We start from the raw sequence: 17,913 nt of genomic DNA, 5'->3' as shown, positions 1-17,913 counted from the left end.
AAATTATGAACTTTGTACAACAATATATGTTCAGAAGTCAACCCACATTTGACGACTTTTGAACCACACAAGGACACACACATAAACAGCTTCAGAACACATGATGAAACGTTCTTCTGGCCATAATAGGTCTTATTTTCTGCTTTAAAAAAAAGGTAGTCCTATTAACACCAGAGCGTTATTATTTTACATAGTTATGCACAGAGCCTGTTGAGGGCTAAGTAACATCATTACGCATACAAATTAATTTAATTCTCAGCTAGCAGCAGGATATTCTCATAGGAACTTCTCAACAGTGGTGTATTCTAGACAGAAGTGAAAATATAGCTCCCGCCCGAGTACAGACTAAAGAGTTGATAGTTCTGCAACATGCTGTATAATTATCAGTTACTTAACCGTAACCATTTAAATACTAATACACTAAGGCATCTCTCAGGGCTCGATCTAGGTCCACTCCTGTTTTCCATACACATCTCTTCCCCAAAAAAGCTATAGGCCTAGATCTGCTATTCTCACCGTATTTTCCAGAATGGGATGCTAGTGTTCATAAAGTGCATGGAAGTACACTTGTTGCTTTGTGAACTGGGACATCAAATGACCCAAACATTCAGTAAAACAATGTCTGTAAAAACTGTTGATATCAAATAACCAGTGGTTCAGTACTCATAGGTCATAGTTAACCCCAAAGTATGCTGTAGTTTGTGTAGAGTAAATGCACACACTTTAATATTCATTGTACAATTTTAAGATGTTTCTGTAAGAAAATTATCATTTAAATGATCAACAGGAGAGACATCAAGCAATTTAGATCAAATCTGATTTATTCATGACATAAAAAAGTTAAGTGTGTAAAATCAAATGGCCAAAGGTTTACAGTGATGGGTCTTCACTTGCAGTATCTGTCAGCTTTCATTTTGGCTCTCCTGTAATAAAGAAACATGACAAAATAATTATACCAACTTTATTTGTACCTATTGCCCCAAACCGCACCAATGCAACTAGTCGCAACTCCTTGCAACACATAACAGTTTTAACACCAATGCGACTCCTTGCAACTGCCATTGGGGATAATGGTTGCATGCCACTACATGCAACCGTTTGGTTGAAAGGAGTTGCATGGTGAATCATTGGTGTGGTTTGGGCTTAAATACTCACATTTATTTACATAAATTGGTATAAGTCTGTGCACAATGCAGATTCATGTGAGGTGCTGCCCTTGGGCACTAGATGAACCATGGTTATGTAGAGACAGCAGGATTGGATAGGCTTGTAAGAAAAAAAAACATAATCCATCCTGCCGTTTGTAGTAGCTCCAACTAAATGTGTGGTCAAAACAACTGACTAAGCTACCGTTTGAGTTGCACTCAGTCTACTTCTGTTTTCCTGTAAGTCACATACCCATGTTCCACGTACAAGTCACGAGATATGACGAAAAACATGAATGGGCGATGCATCAAACACACTGCAGCACCTGCCAACCCACACGGTAGCCTGGGATCAAATTCAGGTTCCTTATCTGATCTGGTCTGGGGTGTAAATAACTTTACGTCATGAGTCGGATGGAACCCTGGTGCTGTCCCTTAGTTTAAAATTTGTTTAGTTCGGTAAAATCATTAATTTAGTTTATTTTGGTATAATAGCTTGGTGTATTCTAACTCGGAGACTAAACTAATTGATTTGCATTATGGTGGAAAAGGTCCCTAGCTTTAAGTACCTCGGAGTGCACATTTCCGAGGACTTGAAGTGGACCACAAACATCTTAAAAAAAGCCCACCAGCGCCTCTATTTCCTCAGGAGGCTGAGGCAGGTTGGCCTCAACACCTCAGTGCTGCAGAGGATGGTGAAAAACGCCCACGTAGATCCCCTTCCATCTACACCAGCAGATGCAGGAGCACTGCGACCCGCATTATAGAGGACCCCACTCACCCAGCCCAGGAACTGTTTGACCCACACCCCTCGGGTTGGAGGCTGCAGTCCCAATAAATGCACTTGAATATTTTTTAAATATGCAGGAGCACTGCGACCCGCATTATAGAGGACCCCACTCACCCAGCCCAGGAACCGTTTGACCCACACCCCTCGGGTTGGAGGCTGCAGTCCCAATAAATGCACTTTAATATTTTTTAAATATGCAGGAGCACTGCGACCCGCATTATAGAGGACCCCACTCACCCAGCCCAGGAACTGTTTGACCCCTCGGGTTGGAGGCTGTAGTCCCAATAAATGCACTTTGTTAAATATGCTTAGTTTTAATGCATTGCCCTTTAGGATTTTATGCTTATTCTTTAATTTATTGATAGTTTTTTAATGTACACTGCTGGTCCTAAGACTGAGTGCGATTTTCGTTTTATATGTGCAAACTACATAGCAGTGTTACAAAAACTGGGTCACACGGCTCAGTTTTAGATTGAATACCAGGCTTTCTTCCATGATGGTTGATGCGAAGTTACACAGTGATTTTATACCTGTCAAGCAAAGTTTCATGAAACTTCCCGTCTGTCCTGGCCCGTTTCAACGAAGTCGAGTCCTCTTCATTCACCCTGAGGCGCCGATCCTGAAAACTCTGGAACTTCTTCCTGGAAAGTAACATGACATTAAGCATTACATTAAGATCCATATATTATATTAAACCAATCCAGTATACTGTACAGTACACAAAACATTGACACGCGAATACAAGCGGCCGTAATGGGTATTCTTCGACGAGTGACTGGCATCTCCCTTAGAGATAGGGTGAGAAGTTCAGTCACACAAGAGATACTCGGAGTAGAGCTAAGCCGCTGCTTCTTCGCCTGGAAAGGAGCCAGCTTAGGTGGTTCGGGTATCTGGTTAAGATGCCTCTCGGACGTCTCCCTAGGGACTCAGGTCCTCGAGGCACGTCCCACTGGGAGGAGAACCTGGGGCAGACCAAGGCGCAGTTGGAGGAAACACATTGACTCACTGGCCTTGGAACGTCTCGGGATCCCCCAGGAGGAAGTCACTAATGTTGCTCTGGAGAGGGAAGTCTGGAACACTCTGGTGGAGCTGTTGCCCCCGCGACCCGACTACGGATAAGCGGTTGAAGATGGATGGATGGATGTACGACACACCAACTTGACCAAATTTCTCTCCCATCTTAAATATTTCACATACCACATTTCAAAGAAAACAACCCGTTGAATAAATAATATAAAGTAAAATGGTGCAAATTAAACAACAGCACTCTATTTGCGATGTTTTAGGTTTGGCGGTTGGAGACAGTGGTTTATGATTCCCACGTTGCACTCCATTCTGAAACACATTGGCGATGCTAAGCACTACATCACGAAGGCAGCTCAAGGGCAGCCATTATCGTCACGTCAACATGATGAGTCCATTTCCACAGTGTTTGCCCTAAAAAACAATAATGGAGCGAGGAGGTGGGGGGCAAAGCCTGACAAGCATAAAACAGCCTGAGATGTATTTTCTCAGACTTAATAGGCAACAGATGGGATGTGATAAATAGAAAAACAAGGAACAATCGTGACAATCATCAATACAGCAATGCCCCCCACACACACACACCATCAACTGCATCTTTAACGACATTAACCCTTGTGTCCCAATTTTTAGCACGTCCTTATATTCACTACCAGTATAATTTTTTTTCAAAATAGCAGCTATACAAGCTTTCACGTTGAATCGCAAAGCGTTGTGAGCTTGTACATCTGCCATTTTCGTGTGACACCGTTTTATGACAAAGTATAGAACAGGCTTTAAGGCAGAGGGATTGATGAGGCTGTCACATCAAGGGAAGTGATTTAGCTGTCAGACCCTCGCTGCCATCAACAGAGAAAAAAAGAACGAAGAAAACGTCAAGGTAATAGGGAGGAAATCACTGAATTAAAAAGGTCAGCCTGAACCCCAGCCATTTTGAGAGAGGCTGGAGGAAAAAAGTGAATAGAAGCAGAACAGATGGTAAGAAACGCTCAAAACCCATTTGACTGTATTCTGGCTGCTTCTGGGTTTTATCTACTATATATAATGAGCCACGTCTCTGCGTGTGTGCGCGCGTGCGTGTATGGTCGTAATGCACGTAACTCGAGAACCGCTTGACCCACCGACTTCAAAGTACACTTTTCAGTTTGCAGTCTTCACACACCGGCAGCCGCCGGTGAAAACAGACCAAACTGTGTTTTGGTTTATAAAAAGCTGGGCACTGTACAGTAGTTGTGAACGTACCTGCCGCAATTGTGAACAGAGCAGGCACTCAGCCACAGCTCAGGGCAGTCGGGGGAAACCACGGTACCCTCTTGCCTCTTCTAACTACTTCCACGTTATTATCCGACACTCCACCAGAGGGGGGCGGGGCACGTGTGTGTTAGAAGCAGCCACGGGGCTGCTAACACACAACAATTGTGTTGTCTGCGTCACTGTAGTTACGCGCCTGTTTTTCCAGCAACATTACAGTGGTTGTGGTTGAGCAGGTCATAACGGATTTTAAAACTAGTGAATTAAACCAAACAGGTCACCTTTACAGTTTTTTTTTGTAATGGGACTGCTGGAGCGCTGAAGCGATTTGAAAGGCGATTAGGCATGAAAGGTGTTAGTAAAGGTCACGCACACATAATTGATCTCGCAGTTCTTCACGTTGCCCCGGTCCTCATCCGCTATGTCATCTTTGGGCTTCACATCCTTCTCCGCACAGGACCGGATCTGTTCATCATCCACAGAGCGACACACAGACAAATACAGAGAAAATGAGAGAGCAGAAGTTACATAATTGAGTGAGCGAGAGAGAGAACAAAAGATGACGTAAGATGAGTGAGAAAAGTAAAAAAGATAAGATAATAACATTTGTTTAACTTTTTATCGACCACTAGTTGGAAAACAGTGCACTAAATGACCTGGTGATGTATGATGACACAAGTCGGATGTCAAGAACTTCCACAGAAAAGGTCGTTAGAATTTCAAGGGAGAGTGTACTGGATTGACCGGTTGAGACACAATTATAGATGTATTGCAATGAATCACACATGAGCTAATCAAACCACATAACTCCAAAATGTTAATTTTTCAGGAAATGAAAAATATATATTTTTTAGGAAATTAAGACAACCTTGTATTTTGAAAACAAAGCAATACTGGCTCATCAAAGTTGGTGTTGTGACTTTATATATTTTCAATTACCTACATGAGAGGGGGAGAGGTGGTGGAGTTAGTTGCTTTAACAGACAGTTTGAGGGTCCAATGGAGTGAAGAGGTTTTGTCCAAAGAGTTTTTTACTACTTTCCATTGGTTCAATATTTTCAAAACAGTACAGACGTAAAGGGTATTCAACAGCACACTCCATCTGAGCCAGCAGGTCCCCATGGAGACAGCCTGCAATGAGTTGCGCATTAGGATGCAGCCTGAACACTTCACCTTCACCATCTCGTCCTCGCCTGCTGCCTTAGTCTTAGCCTCGATGTCCCCACTCTCACTGTAGGAGATGAAACAGCTGTTTGCTGCCATCAGAGCCATTTTACCCTGAAACGGCACAGACAGACAGACAAACAGGGCTGTGGTGAGATATGTGTTGACCTGAACGTAAGAATTAATCTACACAGGTTTCAATTTGAGTTTCTAAGATCACAAAATCAACGAAATATCAACTCATGATGAAGGCCAATTAATGCTTGGAGTTTCGTTCGACAAGCATAAATAGGCCTTAACAGCATAACAACCAGAATGAAATAACTGTGAGAACTTTTAAGGGCTCTTCTGTCAGGTTTTATCATATAATACCTTTAAGGCTGTTATGGCTAAGATTAATGCACTCATTACGAATGGCTCCTTGGAATAATATACGTAGGAAATTAGGCTAATTTGACTGTAGAACAGATTATTTTGTACCACTGGGTTACTTCACACAACGGCAGTCTGCCGAGTACCATGGGAAAATTTAAACTGAAATTGCACATAAAAAGGTTTAATCAGCTTGTTTAACTTACTTCTTGGAAAACAGGTTCCCATTGTTCTCTGGAGCCGATGGCATCTGAGCGACCCACCACCAAACCATCTGAGGTGATTCCCAAGTACTTTCCATATCCAGACTTCAGGGCTATCCTACAAGTGCAAAATGAACATTGGTTCAGCATTCTCCAGCAGCGTCATACCTAAGCCTGTAAAGGGGCCGATTGGTTATCAATGGCCAAATCATTTCCTGTTATAGCAAACGGAATGGTTTTGATTTCAATCAGCATTAATAACCATACCTATGACTGTCACAGTCAGGTGTGCAGGCTAGGGCAATGACCTCAAATACTGTGGTAAAACAGGTGTTGTGAACTACAGTTATTGATACACATGCTGCTGATGTCTTTAGTCTACTATGGTTGTCACAATAACAGTAACAGGTGTCATGAACCCTGAGGGAGAATGGAAAACAAGTTTATATAGGTGTGTTGACTAAACTTGCACCCTATGATTCATAAAGTGTGAAAAAAAATATTATCACGACTTGACAAAGATCTCAGGGCTGAAAAACTTTGACAATTATAAATGTTTTCACCTGAACTATGAATACATAGGGCATTCCGCTTGTGCTCGAAGTTGGAAACCACCAAAATAAAGGCTGCTCACGCTTTATTACTTGCGGAAGCAGAGTACTGCGATCGACTGGGTACAGTATGTCGGTGTTGTCCACCGGCCAATAAGGGACCACCATTCTTGATGACGTAACTAAGGTACGTTTGGTGATCGGCTGGGTATGTATGTATGTCGGGGTAAGACTGGTGGTCCCTTATTGGCCATGTGGCCTACTTGTGTGCAAGGCGCAAGTCGGCAAGTCGGCATTTCTAGTTGTGCACAGTTTTGTACGCGGCAAAGGTTCTTCTCGCCAAACCCGGCGACAGATTAAAGCCTTCCAATGAGAATGTATGCGAAAAGCAAATCCGCCCAGAGTGGAAAGAAATATACACGGGCGAGAGTGGAGCATTTCACCAATACCCAGCAAGCCAAATGACGTCATGATAACGTTATGATGACGTCCTCTGACTGCAGTGATGTTCAGGACTAGGCCAGATCACAGCCCATATGGGGATGATCGTCATTTCCAGGACGTCTTCTCCAGTTGAAATAATATAGCTTATTCTGGGCCAGATCTGATAGGATATGACTTAAGTTGATCTGGCCTCGATCAGACTCTCTCTGATTCATCCAGAGACATCCATCTTAGTCTTGGTTTGACTTGATTTGGCCCCAATCGAGACATCACTAATTCATCCAGGTCCTGACCGTGCTTGCTGGAGGCAGGGCACAACCTAGTATATATACTAGGCTGTGTGCCCTGCCTCCACCTTTAAATAGATTGCTCACCTATGGCACTTGTTGAATTATTTACTTATGACAGTTGTTAAATAAATAAATATGCGACTAGCCGACTGGACTTGAAAGTCCTCTTTACTAATGGACCACTTAAAAGCAGAAAATGCAACAGCTACAGTAAACTTTTAAGTGATTCAGATATTCGCTAGTAGGATGATATAAGGACTCACCTTGAGAAACCATGAATGCTATATTAATTCCATGTATATGCGTGTGAAAAGTACTGTCATTTAGATTATAATAATATACCCACCTGGAGTCAGACAGCTTGATAGCAGTGAACTGCTCAGGAGGGTCGGGCCCCTCATCATCTGAAACATTAAAAACAGTATTCCTTATTAGCAGTAGTTCTCAAACTTTTTCATGCCAAGGACCCCCAAATTGATATGTATTTGACCCCCATCTGAAAGTGATTGGGGCCAGCCTGCCAGGGACCCCAGAAGAGAAGATTTGTGTTAAAGAAATCACACCGTGTGAAGTGAGGGGCGCTTTTATCATCGTACATGATCATGGCGTAATATGTCGATTTGCTATGAAGTACATTCTCCATTCATTGTCAATGGGAATTCTATGTTTGTGTTAGGACAAAAATCTACACTATAGCGCCCCTCAGGTTTCCAAATATTTTTCTTCAAAAATGATGCAGATGTACAAACTCGCAGCACAGAAAATATGTGATGCTAGGAGCTTGTTGTAGATGTGCTATTTCTTGAATAGCCAACATATAAATGGTTCAAATGATTGTGATGCTACATTACCTACTATTGCTGGGGACCCCATGGATTTTTGCAACCCAGTTTTTTCACCCAGTGCCAATTATCTAATGTAATCCTGGGTGCTACACTTCCTCTGCCAACCTGGGGGGGCAGCGGACTGACCTCATGCCCCCTTCTATGCATGAGGAGTCCAAGCTGCTTCTTTTCACCTGACATGGAATTTTAACACGCAAAAATAGAAGCCATTGTTCTTGTTGTATACAAATAATAATAATCTTGTTTAAACTCCAAATCTGCCTGCCGATCAAGTAGACAGAAATTGAACCATCTGGACCAATTACATGAAGATTTAGGTTGCTGTTTGATCATAGAACTGTGGACTCTTTGAAGAATACCACCTACTGGTCTAAGAGATGATCACATTAAATCACAGTAGAGAGGAAATAAGAGGTGGTTGCTATTCTAAATCTAAATTTAAAGTCTGCATTCTATTCTATGATTATCTTCAGATTTGTTTGAAATGAAGGACCTCGTTCAGCGAACATTGATTAAAAAAGTAATCATCAGTTATTCAGTTCACTCATTGTGTGGGAAATGAACTAGCATCATGCTGACATTATGCTTAAAGTGACACACACACACACACACACACACACACACACACACACACTTCAGGTTTAGTATAGAGGGGGTTTGCCAGGGACCATATTATAGACCTGTCAAGGATGAGCACAGCCTGCTAGACCTTAATAAGGCAGACATTAATAAACCACAAGTGTAATGAGACGTGAAGAGCTTTTTTAACAAGGGCTGGTTATCTACGAGATGTGCCAGACTGTGGGCCCTCTGAGTTTGATTAAAGAACATCAGTGATTTTCCTTTGAACCAGAAGTTGAATGTGAACATTTTGTGCTTTTTCAGAAGGAGCTATTATTCAGTAATGTGTGTACAGAAATCCTCTTCTAAAAAAATGAGAGGAAATCTCCAATCAATCTCTGTCTAAAATGCACAGCCTCTTGCCTCTTCTTCCGCTTTCATCTTATACAGTCATGCAGAGGATGAGAGTCCACAGAGTGGAACTGGGATGTTTCAATCTTTTCACTGGTTCTTCGCATAAAACATGAATGTAGTTCTAGTGAGTGGCAGCTCAGGGTAGGCCAGAGCCATCTAATAGAAGAGTTGCGATATTGAGGGGGCAGAAAACATGTGGTCATGTACTCGGGCGAGCCCATAGACTCCAATGCATTCTGTAAATTTCCGGTTGTCCCCATGCAATAGTTCCGGTTGTCCCCATTTAATAGAAGTCTATGTAGAAGAGTCGCCATTGGACTGGCCCCATGAAGTGAACAGAGTTTGCGTAACTCTGTCTTACTCTATGGCTCTGGGGTAGCCCATTCCAATGCGCATCCCTCTCCACTTATAAGTGAAAAACTCCTAAAAGAAAATATCATCACATTCACAAATAAACTCCTGTCTGAGTCTGCTTGCTTTTTTTATGCGGATTAAAGGCATAGGTGAAAGCCCAGTCAAGGGTGAAGGATTGAACTAAAATGTAGTTTGTTAAGTGTGTACATGCAGCTCCTGTTTCCAGTTCAATGCTGGTGACTTGCCAGCTGGACCCAGTGGTCACTTAGTCACTCACCTCCCTGCACTTGACGGAAACTCCTGACTGCAGAGGAAGGAACGTGATGCTATTATCTGCGTCAGAATCCTGGCTCTTGCAATTCCCTCCAACTTAACTGTCTACTGGGCTTCCTCTGAACTCTATATATTATCCCTTGCAGAAACGTAACGCTGATGGTGCTTTTCAATACCACGCTTGAGAAGCCAAGGAGAAGATTAACAGATGTTGTGCAGTGCTTAGGGAACGGTTCCAGCTTCTGCTACGAAACATTACCTGGCAGGCTGGCAAGCAGCACAGGAACCTGCATCGAATACATTGTCGAAAAACAGGCCTGGTATCTCATGCTGTGCTTTCTACTGTATATGCACTCTCAGAAGAATTCTTCCACTATCTGTAGGAAATCAATGTAATTTGAAAACTGACAGGTGCTGTTTAGCATAATGCTTTGTTTTCAGATCTAAGGCAAGCTGCGGTCCATGAAAACAAAACAAAGCAAAAATCCCTACTGTCTTGTAACCCAGTCGTATCCTAATTGCTTCAAAAACATATTTTGTTATTGTACTTTATAAATCACTTGCAGTGTAAACCTTCCCATGCAGTAGCGAGGAATGCAACTGGGCATGACCGCAGGGTTCAAGTTCAACACAAGAGTTCACATGCACACTGGCACAGGCATTATTTTATTTTTCATTTTGGGGTGGAAGGGCCACTTCATCACTTTTGCAAACAGATCTTATTTTAATCATGTTTAGGACACAAGAAACTGTTTCCTGGAGGTTTTGTGTGTAATATGTGTCATGACAATGCACTTCATTGTGGAAGCTAAAGCTGCCAAAATTCAAATGAAATGGCAAATGCAAAAAGTACATTGAAATAAGAGAAATGCTTTTTCATTTCTGCTTCCCTACTTCCTACCCTGGACTACATGTTGTAGAAATTCAACAATCCAGTCAAACCCTAGTCAAACACACATACTATTTTTCTGGCAATATAGTGCCAATTTCAAATTGTGATACTGCCATCTACTACAAATACTATTAACATTGAGTGATTGCAGTTTCTTTCAGTGGTGAAATGGCCCTTTAATTTAATGCATTCGACTACCACAAACTCCCACCCCACACCCAGCTTCCATGAGTGAGTGAGTGAGTGACCAGGATCCCACTTACCTTGGTGTGGTGCGCCAACAGTGAAGAGGCCAGTATCCAAGGCATGGATATAAGAGTTGCTGTGCATCTCCACAGCAACCGTTCCAGTGAGGTCTCCAATATTATGGACACACCACCAACCACCTGAACAGCAGAATGGAGTGTGATGGAGCACTGCACTAATACATTGTGTTCCCATTAACCTCAGTCATTATCCCTGGTGTCCCTATTTTGGACAAATTTGGACGATTTAAATTAATTTTTTTTTAAAAGAATACTATTCGAAAATAAGCGTACACAAGGTGTCATCATGTGATGTGATGTGTTGTGAGCTTGTAGATTGGCTATGTTTGATACTTGTTACATGATGAAGTATGGGGCTTAAGTGGACTTATAGCCACTACGGCTTTAATAAGGTTTACGGTGCATTCTAATTTGTAGCTCTCCCTATATCCTCACCCAAACATGTCTTGTCATCTAGTTTCATATCCATTTGAAAGTTGTAGCAGAAAACTTGTATCGAGTGAAATATCTCCACTTTTTCACAAGAATCAAATAGACAACATTCTCTGTACGGGACAGGGTGACATTCACAGCACCACTACACACATAGTGTATAACGTCCTTCAATGAACGCATACATATGGGACACACATATTGACAGGTGCGTTGCGGTTGGTGTGGGGTAATTAATCACAACTGTCAATTTAAATGCATCCATTGAAGGAGGTTTTCATAATGTGTTCAGTGCTGCCGGCTGTCAAGTACAGAGCATGTGGTCCGTGTGAATCTTGTGGAATAGTGGCGATATTTTACTATGTATGGTTTTCCCCTCACAACTTTCAAACAGAAATTAAACTAGAAGAACGAGTGGTGATCCGAGCACTCAAAAAAGTTTAAAAAAGAGGAGGGTGGATATAAAATCAAGTTACTTTATTAAAGTTTAAAACGCCAACATGTCAAATGAGTCTTTATCAGGGCAAGCATAAAATGACATGAAACTAGTTGACAAGGGCTGACCTCAAGTCATAGTAATTAATAAGGTAAGAACTACAAATAACAATTCTGTAGAGATGAATCCCACCACACAAATGCATTGCGTGTTCCATGGCTGTTATGAAATAATATGCAATATATGGAATATCACCCATTCTAGGTCTAGGAGGACACACACATAAGTGTGACGATACAATTCTGTTGTTTGTCATTTTACCCACCTGATACATTTTTAATTATCTCTAACATCACACACCATAATCTAACAAGAGCGAGCACACCATTCAAAGTAATCGGGCGACTGAAAAGAACAGGGTGGCCACGTCCATTGAAGTTCAATGGAAATTGGAAAAGTGGCGCCCTGTTATATTTCTGTTCCTCAAGCTATATACACAAATTACACATACCAACAATATCCTTTTTGTCAACTTCTTCATCTTTTGTCTTATTCTTATCTTTCTGTTTCTTCTTTTTCCTGTCAAAACAAGACATGTATAGACACGTTTACATGTTGGCATCAGGCAACGTTTATATGTTACAACTGTTATGGTTACAACTGATATGCTATTTACTATACATTTTCTTTTCAATTTTGATATTTAGCACTTTTATCCAGACACACATCTACACTGGCCTTGGATCAAGACGGTCAACAGTCTTGTACCAAGGCTATATCTAGCCGCAAGCAACTCTTTTTGAGGGGCCCTCCTATGTCCAGCTTTTGGTGTGTGTGCACAAACTTTATCCTACACAAACGCCATGACAATGAATGGACAATTTTGAGGGTTTGTGTAAACACAAACATTGCATAACACAAACATTGATGACGAAGGTGAGGAGAGGACGCAAATTGCGTTTGGCCGGAATGAGATGATGTATGATGATGTAAGATGATGAGCGCCTCTAACTTCACACAGGTGTGATTTTTTTATATCTGGAATCTACAGTTGCAATGCCAACCCTTGACATCCCTATCTGATTGTATTAAACGACATTAAACTCACCAACTTTGCAGAATTGTACGGAAAGCTTGAATTATCCTCTTTGTATCTGCAAAGTTTTTGTTTAAATAAAAATCCACCATAGACATGTTATGATGACATAGCTCTGGTCCAGTGCATTAGAGAGAATTCGCACTGGGTCACCAGGGCTAATGGTGACTATGATCTACTTCTACTTTATGTCAATACATTACAGCAGGTGATTATTTGTCTATGTTCTAGGTCCTTAGTACCAACTGTTTTGAAATTGCACATAATGCAGCATAAGGTTGGAAATTGGCATTGCAAGTTGCAACACTAGATTCAACATGTTGTAGTACTAACTACTAGGCTATCCTACACATCAACAACTGAAGCCACGTTAGACTGTAGCCTAAGATTTAGACTCTCGTAGATGTATTTTAGCCCAAACATTTAGTTTCTCGTAGAGGTCGTTTTCGATTCTGACGAATCTCTCTGACGAGCCTAAAAGATAACCCCGCCCCTAACGTCGAAAAGGAACGTTTGTGCCTCAAAATCACTCTTACCTTGTACAAATGCAAAATCTAAGCTGCTTTAAATGTTGCCCCACTTGTTTGTGATCTGTGCGCACCCATATTAAACACCGCACATGCTTATTTGTCAATAAAAAAGGTATTTTAATCCACTCTGTCTCGGAATCTGGCAGCCATCTTGGTTTTCTCTCCATTGTAGATGCGCTGTAGATGCGTAGACCCTGGCCGCTAGGGGCGCGGGCAATGTTCTGTTGCGCATTTACAATGGAGGATTCCGAGACAGAGTGGATTAAAATACCTTTTTTATTGACAAATAAGCATGTGCGGTGTTTAATATGGGTGCGCACAGATCACAAACAAGTGGGGCAACATTTAAAGCAGATTAGATTTTGCATTTGTACAAGGTAAGAGTGATTTTGAGGCACAAACGTTCCTTTTCGACGTTAGGGGCGGGGTTATCTTTTAGACTCTCGTAGAGAGATTCGTCGGAATCGAAAAAAAACCCTCTACGAGAATCTAAATGTTTGGGCTAAGGCTATCCTACACAACACATTAACAACTGAAGCCACGTTAGACTGTAGCCTAAGATTTAGACTCTCGTAGATGTATTTATCGATTCTTACATCATCACTCGGATGACGACAGAATCGAAAAATACATCTTCGAGTCTAAATCTTAGGCTAGTTAGACTGGTTGTTAGTTAATTAACGTATTAAAAAACCCAATCGACTCGTACAAAATGGCCCTAGGATGGACTGATGCTGGCTGTAATGAATCTAATAGATGCTTTACAGCCATAAATGGAGCCATTATCCTCGCAACCTAATAACACAACATGGGTCGGCACGGTAGCATTAGCTATGTTAGCTTTTAGGACTGGACCACCAAGGGGGAAAGCAAAACTATATTATTGAACAGTTCACTAGCTATTTTTGGTGACCTTTTCTGCGGAGACATATTTACCCTTTTTTCATTCCTTTTAGTACCAGCTTAGATGATTTTACGCGGGAATATTCATCCATGTCGCTAGCTTCTTCTGGTACACGCGCTAAAATGTAAACACAAACAATCAGCCAGCCAGGCAGCCACTACGGAATTTACGGAAACAGCAGAGGTTCAAAATTCAAGGACCTGAACCTCGATCCCTCCCAGAGACAGAGATGATGAAGCCTGCATGGTGACGCGATGGATGGATCATGGATGGATTCTGACTGTAATATTTTATTGCTTATTTTTCCTGAAAATATGAATAGTGAATATATATTTTATTTGTATTAACAAACTGTAGCTGTACTGTACTACAGTTCTGTGCTTTGTGGTCTGTTTATCACCTGATTACAATCACCTGTTGGGTTTGTTTGGGCATGTTTGGTCCAGGTTTGGTCAGAACAAATAACGGGGAAGTACAGGGAGGAAAGAAGCTCTCAGATTTGTACCTACAACATATAAAACAAGTTAAAGAAGAACAAGAACGTAATGTACTCGTAAAATAATCTGTTCAGCATGCGCACACGGTATGTATGTTGTTGACCCGGTGTTGTTTAATGTTTGAACTGTATTGTAATTGCATCGTGATTCGTGCATAATTGCATTATGTTTGTGTTTATGTGACATGTGGACACTTTAGGGACAGCAGCTTGACTGCCAACAAGGACTTTCATAACCTAAATGTGATTTGTTTTGTGTTTTTCACGTTCACGGTCGCTTGGGTATGAATAAATAGCCCTCGTGATGGAACGTGGTTTTATTATGCCAGATGAAGACAGTTTAGGAGCAGTTTAGCATGTTATGTGATGAGGGGTATGCATGCGCTGCAGCCTGCAGTACATCAAGTTCGTCAACATTGGATTGCTAATGGATTTAGGCCTACTCATATCTGTTAATTAAGCATATTTTGTAGTAAAAACCGGTGGTTCTCAAAGTGGGGTTCGGTGACCCCCAGGGGCCCTTGAAGGGCTTAATCTGTCAAAAAGAAGCCGCTTGGCTATATAGTCAACTAAACCCCCCCCCTTTTTTTAACTAAATCTCAAATCTTGACCAATATCAAATATTTTGGTCCCCTGGCAGGAAATCTTTAGCTAAATAGCCAGGCCTACATATAAATGTACAGTTATGGCTCCAGCCCCTGAATCGCTAACCACTGCCATTGTGAGTGACCTATAGCAATCTTCTACTACAGGTCACAGGTCACTGCATTGCCAAAGCTGTTCTAGCACGGGTTTTATGGTGACATCAGTCACACCATGTGATGATAGCCATTAGTGACACTCAGTCAGTACTATATCATTTTGACCAGTGGCTCTCAAAAATGTTCATGTCAAAGAACCTCCACATTTATAGCCTGACACTGGGCCTGAATTTTCTTTTTGGAAGAATTTTGCATTCAGGGTCTCGGACTTGGCTCTGATTCTGAGTGAACACCATGTGGAGCACTGAACCTTATAAAGTCATGGCCGAGCATCAATCGGTTAGTTTTTACAATGTCAACAATTTAAGGATCTATTAAATGCAGAAAAAAGGTCATTGTTAAAATTATGTACATGAATGGGGTGGAAATAGCTGAATGTATACGCTCTCTACATTCAGCTATTTCTGCCCCATTCATTCACAAATAGCTGAATGTAGAGAGAGCATGTCTGGGGAAGTCCAGGTTCGATCCCTAGCCTCAGCAATGTGTCAGCATCAGCAAACTGCTCCCTGAGGTGCTAGCCCATAGCACCCACTGCTCCTGTTAGGATGGGTTGAATACAGAATACCTTAATTCATTGTGTATGCAGATATACTGCAACAAAAATACCACAAAGGCGAATGGAGTCACTATATTATTATGAAGAATTCAACAAGATTGCTGGTTTAGTTTTGACAAGCTGTTGTTGCAATTCAACTCAGACAGTCACCAATCCACTGTGACATTTAAAAACCGCATCCCGATCAACCTGTGACGTGAGAGTTGATTAGTATCCCTCCCAGGTTGATTTCCTGTAAGGGGAGATGGTAATGACCTCAACAAGGTGGCATGGTTCAATAACTGTTTATGCAAATTAAACCCATTAGACAGGAATGGTCTAATCAGGGGTCTGAGACAGCAGCTAATGAATCACTTTGTTGACAGTGTCAAGAAGTAAAATAAATGAGACACAAGCTTGCGTTATCTGCCCTCTACAGTAAAACGCTACAACTAGGGCTCCATAACACCCAGTGGAAAAGACAGCCAGACAATGGTGGTTACGGGAAGGGCGGGCATTATGCACTCTCACTGTCTCACAGTTCCACCACATAACCTGTCTAATCTGTTAGTTGGCTGTGTATTAATAAGACTCCTTTTGTTATTTTGCCTTAAATATAATGGAGTCATAGAAGCATGAAGCCTATCTTATGATAAATAAATAAAATGTGGCAACCAGTGCTTAAGTTATTATTACTCTATAACTCCTAAAAGATGACCTGATGAAGGGCTAACAGACCGAAACGTTGTTATTCCTGTTAAAACCTTTTAAATTTGAAGACGGTGTGTGGGTGTAAATCCTTTTAGTATTTTGGGACCCTCGTTTGGTCTTCTACGCAGCTGTCACCTTTTGTAGGTGTACTGTACAGTGCAACAGACTTACTTTTTATTACTGTATAACCAAATGGGAGGATTCTTCCCTTTTCTTCCTTCACAGGTCAGCAAAGAGACCAGAGCACACCAAGGGCAGAGAGGTGGAAGGACACAGATCACCAATGCCACATGGCTGACACACCACCCGGTCATCCACCGGCAGGGCCAGATTGGTGAATATTTAATATATAACATGTTAATTAGACCAATAGAAATATCTTTGTGAATCAGAACTCTGGTTGTGAGTGATCTTCTGAACCAATTTGCGTGTAAAAATGTTTTTATACCCAAATCCCATGGAGGATGATTGTAGAAACGTAATAAAATACCAAATGGCTGCTCCTTCGATTAGACAAGGCACACAAAGCCTTAAATTAAACACAGCCGGTAGTGTGATTTGTGTAACTCTTCATGGAGATAAAGCGAGCTGCTTTATCTGTTAACAGCTGGTATGCTATTAACTTGACAATGTTTTGACCTCAAAACCCTGTTTGATTTAGAAGTTAGTAGCCTGTTTTACAGCCTGTGATGTGATTGCTTTCTGAAGGCATTACTAATTTCAGGATGTTGCCACATTTGCAGAAACAAGCTTGATGCGATGCCGTGATTAAACTAGAAAAAAGGTGCACCCCGGAGTGCAGATCTCTAGTCAGTTTGTACGACAGACGGTGTAACTGTTCGAGAGCTGGGAATGATTCTTGATGGTGTTTTTGTATGACATAGGCCCCACCCCACCCACAATGTGTGAAGACAATTACAGGCAAACGGTATGGAGTATTAAAACTTAGTGGTCCTTGCACATGACTCAGGAGACCATTTCTGGCTAAGTTGATGAAAAGGTAATGCTTTGGCAACAAACGGTGGCATTTACCATTTGCGGCGCCTGTGGAAATTAAAGCATTTTTGGCTCTGTGTTATGTAGACTAGAGGCCCCTCAATGTGTGCTTATTTGGAGAAAATTGGATGCTGCCTTCATGAGTTGTGCCATTTTGTACTAATATGAATGGAAT

At 41.6% G+C, this 17,913-nt stretch overlaps 1 protein-coding gene across 1 annotated transcript; it reads right to left on the bottom strand.

The window, feature by feature from the left end:
• Positions 1-795: 795 nt before the first annotated feature.
• On the bottom strand, positions 796-14,387 carry frg1 (FSHD region gene 1). Its single transcript, XM_083764704.1, has 9 exons — positions 14,269-14,387; positions 12,218-12,285; positions 10,836-10,958; positions 7,580-7,637; positions 5,952-6,066; positions 5,383-5,487; positions 4,583-4,674; positions 2,466-2,576; positions 796-923 (listed from the first exon to the last, which is right to left on the bottom strand). The coding sequence occupies exons 1-9, from the start codon at positions 14,325-14,327 to the stop codon at positions 887-889; spliced, it is 768 nt and encodes a 255-aa protein (XP_083620830.1). The 5' UTR covers positions 14,328-14,387; the 3' UTR covers positions 796-886.
• Between the last annotated feature and the right edge of the window lie 3,526 nt (positions 14,388-17,913).

Source organism: Protomyctophum parallelum (assembly GCF_964188405.1).
Source record: "Protomyctophum parallelum genome assembly, chromosome: 5".
Classification (NCBI taxonomy): domain Eukaryota; kingdom Metazoa; phylum Chordata; class Actinopteri; order Myctophiformes; family Myctophidae; genus Protomyctophum; species Protomyctophum parallelum.
The sequence above is the reverse complement of the archived record's forward strand: the minus strand, read 5'-3'. Positions and strand labels throughout refer to the sequence as shown.

Excerpts from the sequence above, each read along its gene's own strand:
- frg1 (XM_083764704.1), bottom strand. The coding sequence starts at position 14,327 with ATGGATGAATATTCCCGCGTAAAATCATCTAAGCTGGTACTAAAAGGA. Across the intron at positions 4,675-5,382 it reads GCGAGGACGAGATGGTGAAG|ATCCGGTCCTGTGCGGAGAA; the intron begins GTGAAGTGTTCA and ends GATGATGAACAG. Across the intron at positions 924-2,465 it reads CATGAAACTTTGCTTGACAG|GAGAGCCAAAATGAAAGCTG; the intron begins GTATAAAATCAC and ends TCTTTATTACAG.